The sequence below is a fragment of the Lampetra planeri genome, chromosome 17, assembly GCF_965212315.1.
Source record: "Lampetra planeri chromosome 17, kcLamPlan1.2.h2, whole genome shotgun sequence".
NCBI classification, from domain to species: Eukaryota; Metazoa; Chordata; class Hyperoartia; order Petromyzontiformes; family Petromyzontidae; genus Lampetra; species Lampetra planeri.
Genome location: NC_136123.1, coordinates 939,063 through 949,207, shown reverse-complemented (window position 1 = coordinate 949,207; position 10,145 = coordinate 939,063). Strand labels below are relative to the sequence as shown.

Genomic DNA, 10,145 nt, shown 5'->3' with positions numbered 1-10,145 from the left:
AGTGTATGGGATACGCTGGCCTTTGTCCCGCGTTTCTAAATAAACTGGGACTAGATGGACAACAATGGCTTACAAACCTCTTCACTGGTCATAGACAGGATGAGCAAAATCCCCAAAACATGGAAGCAAGCCAAAGTCACCGCCATTCTGAAACCCAGAAAGCCGCAATCATCGCCCTCCAGCTAGAGGCCAACATCCCTCTGGTCCTCCACCTCCACGCTGACAGAAGGTGCGCCATGTTTTCCCAACTACCCCCCTAAAAGAAGCCGGATTTCGAGTTGGCCATAGCTGCTGCAGACAAATCGTTGCCCTCACCACCCTCGTAGAAAACTGTTTCCAGCAGAAATCCAGCACAGAAATGACTGGCCTGCTGCTGAAGACGGCCAAAAGCACGCGTGCTCCAGCATGGTCCGGGAGCTCGTGCACAATAGTGCGTGATGCACCACTGAATAACGCAACGGGCATCATAACTGGAACACTGAAACCGATACACCAATCCCCTGGCTTCCCGTTGTGGCTTACGTTCTGCAGACACGCACGTCACGAGAATGTACACGTTTCCCAACCAACGACAACCACCTACCACCCATCATCAACCAAGACCTCAACAATGCACTCTCGCCATCCACTCACATCCCGATCCCTCTTCTGGGATAGCGCCGTCACCATCCTAGAACCTCGCCTGGATCCGGGAGGACGCTACCGCGTGTTCGTAAACAGTTGGACGTTTCGCTCCGCATGCCGGGTTGCTTCTTCAGGAACAGCACGTGGAGCGAAACGTCGGGCATCATGACGAACAACACGCGGGGGTCCAACGTCGGAGGGCTGCACGGCAGATCCATCGAAAGCGTACGCGGGTAGACGGTACTCACTCATCACCCGATGATGTTTGTTTTTCAACGGTTTATTGAAGAACAACCTCCAACTTCCAGCAGGTTCTCATCATTTTCCCAGCAGGTCTTCACAACGAGAAATCGATTAAGATTCCCACGCGTTAGTGTTATAATTTCAGATAAAATAAATTTTTTAAAAAGCCAAACGGCGCAGCGTCCGAACGATGACGGAGTGTACGCACACGCCGCTCAGAGGCCACAACTGTCGATCGTGCGTTGCTCGGGCGGCGGCGTGGCAATTAAAGGCGTCATCGTTAGGCGCGTGTGTGGCACGAGTGAACCCTGCACACCACGAACGCCACGTCGTCATCTCGATCGGCGACGATTTCTCCACTGCAAGACGATCATCTCCCCAAGTCTTCCCCTGTCTGCCGCGGTCTCGCGGTGTAAAAAGAAAATCCAGCTGGCACCTGCACACACGGGGCAATCTCATCGCTCCATCTCTGCGACGGACGTCTGCTCTGATGCGTTCTCTCTCCTTGGTTGCCAATCCCTGGTTGTTTTCGACCACCGGAACATCGTCCGTGCTGATGACGCGTCTGTGCCTAGGCCCGCTCAATTTTCTAAACAGCTAATGCGACGTCTCCAACCTGCCCATGTTCTCTCTCGTCCATGCGTTCCTCCTTGTAACGTAATTCCAAGCTTACATCTCTCCACGCTTTCAGTTTTGGTCGCATTACAGAAATATGAAACAATGCCCCACGTGTACGATCAGTATGGTTGTGCTGTTAGTCCGCACGACATAACGTACGGACTAACACCACACTGACCAAGACAGATGAATAATTTGCCTGCAAGAAGCATGTTGTTGAACTTCTTTTGCACCTCACGTAGCCAACCGTGCTAAGCAGAGGTGCAGGGAAACGACAACAATAGCAACGTGTTTGGCATTTATCTTTGACAACCCACACCAATGGTTTTGTACCACCCCCCCCCCTCCCCAATCGTCACGCAGTCTCGACCACGGTCCCCAGTCAGCTGTGACGAAGTCCTCTCGTGCCAAGCATACGTCGACATTGGCATTTAGATCCCAACGCATTGCCAGACAAGAGACCGGAATGGTCATATTCTTTGGGTCTTTCGGTAAAGTCACATAGATAGGTTCAAAGAAAATAACGAACGTAGTTTTTTGTTATTTTCTTTGAACCTATCTAGGTGACTTAACCGAAAGACCCAAAGAATATGAATTCCTGCAGTCATGAAAGCTTTAAGTCAAGATTTAACGGAATGGTTACCTGCAATTTCAGTTTCTAGACCGATCGGTTGACCGCGAGATAGCTTGGAGAGGACTTCATCCAGCAGTGGAAAGACAGTGACATGATGATGACGATGATCACTTTGAAGCACGTAAAGACCATTAACCGGATAGAAATGCAACATGTCCACTGAAAATGCATGGATTTCTTTTTGGTTTTGCAAAGACTTATGCATGAAGTGCCAAACGCTGGAAATGTGACCGTGAAATAAATTCCACATTGCTTCTTTAGGCAAGACAAGAGGCAGCTGTAGTGTAAAAGCTTACAACAGAGTGCTTAGGCCGAGCTCATCGCGGGCAAGTGCAGTCACGCGGAAGTGAAAGCCCCTGTCGCTCCGTTTAAACAAAGTGCCTGCGACCAGATCACTGGGGGATGCTCTCGATCTCGTCGGGGCTCGGTTAATCGGAAGGAGCGCGGGTAGTGCTTTTGTGGGTGACTACCACGCATGCACCCACCCAGGCACGCACCCACCCACGCACGCCAGGCTGCGATCGGCGACTGTGGGGCTCTGCGACGCAGCGGTCGGCAGAGGTATTGAAGAACTCCATCGTTGTACTGTACTCATATTCCCCCCAGGTCTACACTCCCCCACGTTCGCCAAACCCGCCACTGACCAGCACAGTGACGTATGGGTCAAATGGACACACGTGATAGTGTTTCTCCGCACGGAGGGGACGCAATGGTGCTTGGCTGTTGCACGGCGATCCGTCCGTGCGCACGGACAGACAACACACAGATCACAGGGCTGCAAATGAACGAAAAACTCAACGCAGAACGCAGAATAAATAAGAGACACATGGAATAGTGCAAGTGGGTTGCGGGCGGACAGCGAGGCCCTTTCACACGAGCTCGTGTGAAAGGGCCTCGTCAACCGGATCGCCAAGAAATAAACAAACTAAATAAATAAACAAGAGACAATCGCCTCCTTCACACAATCTGTCTGTCCACACTAAATATACTACAAGTCTTACTGTATACCGCAAACACATCCCATCAACCGCAAGGCCTTCTGGGAGTGCATCACTTCAACGCAAGAAAAAGTCTGGACCAGTTGTGACAGCCAGTGTCTCAGCAGCAGCAGCAGCATGAGGCTTGCTTGAACCAGTGCTGGTAAACTGCTGGTCGTTTATAGGTAAGGACCCCCCCCCCCCCCCCTTGTTAGCGATGGGTCCTAGTTCGACACAACATTCAGCAAGACACAGATTAATCATCCACGTCGTCGTGGTGAAAATAAATAACAAAACGATTCGCCTCCTTCACATATCTGTCCTTCCAAAATGTTTTACACATCCCATCAGCCACGAGCAATGGAAATGTAACGTTGACATCAGGTGTCAACTTACATTTACAACTGGGGGAGGCGGAGGAGACTGCCTTGCAGGCCAGCTTCAGTGTTGAGACGTGGCTGGGGCCGGCCTGTGGCCAAACCGCATGGGACGCGCCCAATTCCGTCACTTCTCGAAAGCTAAGCAGCCTGGGGCCTGCTTGCCTCTCGAATCAATGACCGCTGTGCAGACGGTGCGACGTGGTGGGCAGCAGCAGAGTGCTGAAAAATGGACCGCTGTACTGTACTTATACTGTTCGCTTTCACCAAACCCGCGCTGACCAGTGTGTATGTACGGACGTTGACCTTTTTCGCACCGTACGTTAGAGGCCGACCGAAATTCGGTTTAGGTTTCGGCGTCGAAAGTTGCCAAGTGGCCTCTTTCGGCATGGTTTCGGCCGAAAGTAAAATTTTAACTTTCGGTTTCAGCCGAAAGTAAATTTTTAACTTTCGTCTAAAGATAAAATAATAAATTAAATTAAATAATAGAATACGACGTTTCGATTGCAACACAAGCAATCATCATCAGGTATAATGAAATAGCGACATAATATCTAACCAAAAAACTATAGACAGACATATTAGCAGACAGATATCACCAAGATACATACATAGCGAGAGCAACACAGGTAACAGAGAGGGGTGATAATATGTCTGTCTATAGTTTGTCTGTCTATAGTTTTCTGGTTAGATATTATGTCGCTATTTCATTATACCTGATGATGATTGCTTGTGTTGCAATCGAAACGTCGTATTCTATTATTTAATTTAATTTATTATTTTATCTTTAGACGTGACTTAACCGAAAGAACCAAATAATAATTCCTGCAGTCACGAAAGTTCTAAAATTAAGATTTTAACTTTCGGTCTGGTTTCGTTTTCGGCCGAAATCAGAAATTCAGTTTCGGTCGGCCTCTACCGTACGTAGCCAACCGTGCTAATTGGAGGTGCGGAGGATTGGTGAAGAATGGTCAAGTATGGTCAAATAACGGCCACAATCCGGACGCCAAAGAGAGGCCATTGTCCAGCAGTGGACTGACATGCGCGACGGGTCCCGGCGACTCCCGCGTGAGCGCACGCTGCCGAGAGGAGCAGCACAGGATTCAGTTCAGCCGCCAGCCAGCCCGGTGCACCTCCAGGATTTGTACAATTGCCTACGCCAGGGCTTCCAGCAGCCAACCGCCATCCGTAGCCCCCACCAGCAACCCCCCCACCACTTTGTTAGCCGGTGACCAGGCCCCTGGTCACCGGGGCGGTCGCACCGCCTGCCACCTGATAGCTAAGCCACTGACAAAAACACAGGTCCCCCGTGCAGCCTTAACAGACTGTTGGGGCAAGTGCCGTTAGCGAGCACCTATGAAGGCCGGCACGGCGCACACACCACCTGTGCTTCTCTCACTGTTTCACCTACATACGGCAGAATCAACAGCGCACACAACCTAAATCGGAATACCTTGCAATTGCACTACATATTTTTTTGTAAAGCCCCACTGAGCCACAAGACTCGCTTTGTAGAGGGTCCTGTCGCATTGGGATGTTTGGCCAATTCATTTTTAAAAACAAGGAGCGTTTTGCGTTGTGTGGAAGTAACCCGGAGAAAACCCACCACTCATATGAGGGATAACGCCCATAAGGTCCGTACAGATGGGTTCGTGAACTCACTTGCTGTACTGCCACGAGAGTCTCACAAATTCTAGTTGAACCGTCCGTCCAGAGTGTCAGCTCGGAGGCCTGCTTAGCCACCACGCCACGGCTCACTGAGCACCATTCGTGAGTGGCAACACCGCTCAACGGACACACCACACTTCTGTCCCGGCAAAAAACACAAGGACCCCCTCTCTACAAACGGAAGCAACGAATGATGTTAGTTAGCACCTATCAGGGTCACAAGTGGGGTCAGCGTGGAAAGCACTACCCATTACAACCGAGCCATGCCGAGCCAGGGTCTGGCGCGGTTCAGGAAGGGCCCGGTTGTTTTTCTACTGCAGAACCCGAGACAGCGCGTCCTCACAAAGTACCGACCGACGTCACACGCAACGGGCTCGTCGTTTAAGCGCCACCCCCCGGCCCAGCTTGTCTCTGAGCCTGCATCAGATGTTTTTGCGAGGCCAGCGTATTACGGTCTGGTTCCAGCTCGGCTCGGCAAGTAGCCAACCACTCGTGCCGTCACGGCCCCACGCTGGCTCGGCTTGGATTTGCCAGTGCAAAAGGTGTCTCGAGTATGCACGCCGGCCCACCATTTGTCTCCCCGCTGCCAAAGAAGATATCACACCAGGGAGCGAGTTTTGGCTTCGTCGATCTTGGGAAGGCCAAGAGTTCGTTCAGATGTTCAGACTGTTATCCCCGCAGATGTTGTGAGAGACTCGGAATTGCACCTGGGTTGCCGAGATGGTGGCATGGTATACGAACCACTGCGACGCCACCAACCCACATTTTCCCCAACACAAAAGACAAAGATCCCCCATGTACCCTTTAGCAGACCGATGGGGCAAGTGCTGCTAGCGAGCACCTATTAAGGCCGGCACAACGCACGAGGGGGTTATTTGGACAGCACCACCCCTGTCCACCTTGATCTCTCCAGTGCTGATGTTTGCCCATTGCACCAGGTACTTCTTTAAGGCTGACTCGACCTAGGGGAGGCCTGGGACTGGTTCATATATCATTCGCCACAAGGGTTGCCACCTTTTAAGTACTCAAAGATGCAAGGTGCATCATGGGAAGATCGAGAATATATCTCGCAATAGCGGAAGAGGGGAGAACTTCACGTGAATGCACTGCTTTAGGAAGCATCGCAACGCAACAGGACTATGACTGTCCTGGGAGGACTCGCAGATATCCCAGGACAGGTTCGTCAACAAGACGACGATCGTGGGAAAACCAGGACAGATAGCAACCATACTTCTTCTTTGATGTTATCCATGGCCGGGAATCGAGCTCAGGTCTCCGGGTCCGTAGCGCCGGTGCACTAACCACCACGCCGCCGCTCCCCACAACGCACGCACGCACGCACACACAAACAATATTCCTGAAAATGTTTTCAACCTCTTGAAAAGAGCATGCAATAAATACGTTGGTTGGTGAAGGGCTGATTACAATGTCCATCAATATGCCTTTGGAATCGCCAACAAAACTTGCCACGAATTGCAATTGGCCTTTGGTGATGAAGAGGAACCTAGGCGATGACGATGCGTTTACCTTTTTCGCAAATGCTATCAGCTCAGCTAATCAAGGATACACCAACAATATATGTACAGTGCAGGTCATTATAAAATGTATGCACGCACAAACAAGTACATACAAATGCGTAGATGCGTTACGTACAGACACACACACACGGAGAAGCCCCATTTAACTCACTGGGGAGACACTAACGTGCGCCAGGGAATTTTTGTGATTCTTCTGCAGCTACCGAGACCCGCGGACGCTGAACCGCACCGAGTACAAACGCCAGGCGTCTCGGTCGACTTATCAAGCAGCGACTTTTGGATCGGGCATCGGATTAAAAAGACGCGGTCACCGCATCGCGCGCTTTGGGATGCGCTTCCTTCGGCCGCCTGGAACGTTCTTCCTTCTGATATTATCGCGCCACTGTGAGCTATGCACTTTTAAATCATCTCGAATGTGAACTCATTTCTTTTAAAATGCTTTTTGTGTTTAGGTTGTTGTCCTTCCCCCGCACCTTCGAGTATCACGACTGGCTACGTACGGCACGAAAGAAGTTCAACGCACACACGTACACGTATGTGCAGCACGCGTACCGTCGCTTGGCTTTCGTGAACTCGGTGGGACGAGTGTGGGAGCGGCCGCTTCGCTTTGAGCGGAGATCGCGTCTCAATGCAGACATGGACATTGCCAAATCGGTCCGATTTAAATGCCTTCCCCCAGCCATTCGAACAGCGGACTGCCAGCCCCCGTCCAAGCTAAACTCCTCTCTCTCGTCCTCTGCCGATAACAGGATGCCTCGTGTCGCATTACAAAGCAGACGTGCCCACTGCCGCTGTACCGCACCTTGGCATGCAGGTGCATTGTGCTGTAAAATATCCCCAAGCTGATGTTGGATTATTGGCATTCAGTTTCACAAATATTCATTACAATGGCAGCCATAAGTGATATTAATGCACAATTCTAACAGTGCCATCTTCCATTCGCCTTCATGACGATGACACGAAACCCAAACGGACCCACACAAACTCAAAAGAATCCCAAACCCAAACGAACCCACAGCAACCCACAGCAACCCACAGCAACTCAAACAAACCCACACGAACCCACAGCAGCCCAAACAAACACAGGAACCCACTCAAACCCACAGGAACCCACAGCAACCCAAACAAACCCACAGGAACCCACAGCAACTCAAAAAAACCCACACTAGCCCACCAGAAACCCACAGGAACCCAGACGTTGCAGGCGGTGGGGGAAAGACCAGACGGGCAGACTGTGGATGTTGAGCGTCGCCTGTGCAATAGCCGAGGCATCTGGCAGAAGGAAGCGATGGCGAGGTGGTGCTCGCATCGCTGACGTTAGCCGTGACAGCCTCTTCACTTGACCAAGACCCCAACAAGTTTAATTTGGACCGGCACTTCATTTGGCTGACTTGCAGCCGTGAGAATTAAAATATCAGGTTGCCCGTCATGCGACGAATATGACGGCGTGTGGCAGAGCGAATGGGAAAGTGTCGCACGCGACGGTGTGGGGAGCAGAGACCAACTGACTGGGGCCTCGGGCAGTAGCTCCGTGACACCCGCTTGCGTGGAGCCGTTCTCCAACGTGACGGCGCTGCACTGCTCCACGAGCTCTCCGGCTGCTTTCTTTCATCTCGTGACATCGAAGAGTGGTGGGGGGGGATCCGAAGCAAAGAAATAAACAACAATCCAACCGAATAAATAATAAATAAGCGATAAACCGGCGTACCATTATGATTGCACACGAGCTCCAATAAATAATGTGTAGGTGTGGGGGGGCCTGTAAGCCCGTGGCCCGGGGGGGAAGGCGGCCGAGACCCCCCAAGCGGGGGGCTACGGTGCTGCCCGCTGCGTATTTGACGCTCGCAGCGCACCGGGCTGACCGCGCCGGTGACTGACGGATGGAAAGACAAAAGCGTTCCGCTCCCTGGGCCGTGTCCAGGTTGTACCACGCCGATCAACAGCCCGAAGAGCCGCACAGCACAACAGTCATAGCCAGCATCGTCATAACGTCGACACCCAGACTCGGATCATCTCCATGCCCCACCGCAGGTGCCAAATGGAACTGACAGCTACTAACCATTTTTATTTTACTAGGTAAGGCCGACTGAGCTAAAGAGCTTTTTTCAGAAGCGGCCTGGCCATGTTTCTAAATGTGGAGGGAAAAACCGGAGAAGCCGGAGAAAAATCCACGCGACCACGGGGATAGCATGCAAACTTCCAATACATAAGCGTTCAGGGTCGGGATCGAACCCACGACCGCCTGCATAACAGGCGAGGTAGAAAACATCTCGCCACAGCAAACAGCACTATTTCCCTGCCACCACTCCAAGTCCTGCCCCACCACACACGACCGTAACTCTCATCCTGGCACCGCCGGCACCACCGCCACCACGCCGATTTAACCCACGCACCACAACAGCCACGCACCACAACACCCAGACACACCACAACCAGTGCCCGTACAGCAGCACACCACTCGCTCGCACGCCATCACCACCGGTAATACTGCCCCACACCACAAGCACCACCATCCCACACTCTGGCACGGGCGGGAGAAGACTCGGCTACCGGGGGGCCGGTGTGGCCTGGCTTGTGGGGGGGGGGAGCTGAGCGTGGGAGGAGCTGAGCGCAGGAAGTGGGCGTGGCCCCGCAGGAGGGGGGGGGCGGGGTCACTTCTTGCGCTGGAAGACGTTGGCCAGCATGACGCTGGAGGTCGTCAGCTGCCCGACCTTGCTCAAGAACTTGGTCTTGGCGTCTTCCGCCGAGCCCAGTGCGGCCGGAAATGAGAGGCCGCTGCCGCGGTGGGGAAAGGCGTCAGCGACAGGACGTGGCAGCAACGTTGTCGCGAACCGCGCGATGTGGCGGCGATGACGACGGGTGGTGTTTGACGATGAGGTGTGGAGGATGACGACGTCGATGATGATAGTTGCCACGACGTGGCGATGCTACGGTGTATCATACGATGTGAAGAGGCAAAGGTGCAGCTCTGCAAGTGCTTGCTTATGCCACTGCTGGTGGAAGGGCCTCCGCTAGAGGGCGCTATGGAGAGCCCCACTCGGGGGTACTTCATACTGACGATAAGAGGCTCCACAATAATGGCATCGTCTGTTTGACAAACATCCTCATTACGTGATTCTCTTTCCTCCTTATATATAATTAATGTACGGTGGTGTGGGATGCAATGGACATGAATGACGCTATAAAAAAATGTAATAATTGTTATCATTCTATACCTTAACATATTTATTTTTCTGACGTAAACAACAAAAAAATGCACCTATAAAGGAGAGTCATAGTTTAATGCGGCAGCGCGTTCTCCACTGATTGCAGATTGAATCCGGCAGGCCGCCCTGGTTATTACCGTGAGCGTGTTACCTGTTAAACAATACCCTCCCCGTCTGCTCCACAGCGGATGCTGACGACCCTGAGATGTCATTCATACAGAGTCGGCCATCGTGTGCCACCGTCAGGGTCCAAATTTGCC

General features: G+C 52.1%; 1 protein-coding gene across 3 annotated transcripts in view; it reads right to left on the bottom strand.

Moving 5' to 3' along the window:
* Positions 1–888: 888 nt before the first annotated feature.
* The window catches only part of LOC144723238 (RAB11-binding protein RELCH homolog), a 32,258-nt gene continuing 23,001 nt past the window's right edge, over positions 889–10,145 (bottom strand). For all 3 annotated transcript variants that reach the window (XM_078601806.1, XM_078601807.1, XM_078601808.1), the window contains one exon: positions 889–9,454. In XM_078601806.1, coding sequence (XP_078457932.1) covers positions 9,331–9,454 — 124 coding nt within the window. In that variant the 3' untranslated portion in view covers positions 889–9,330. The remainder of the gene's footprint in view (positions 9,455–10,145) is intronic.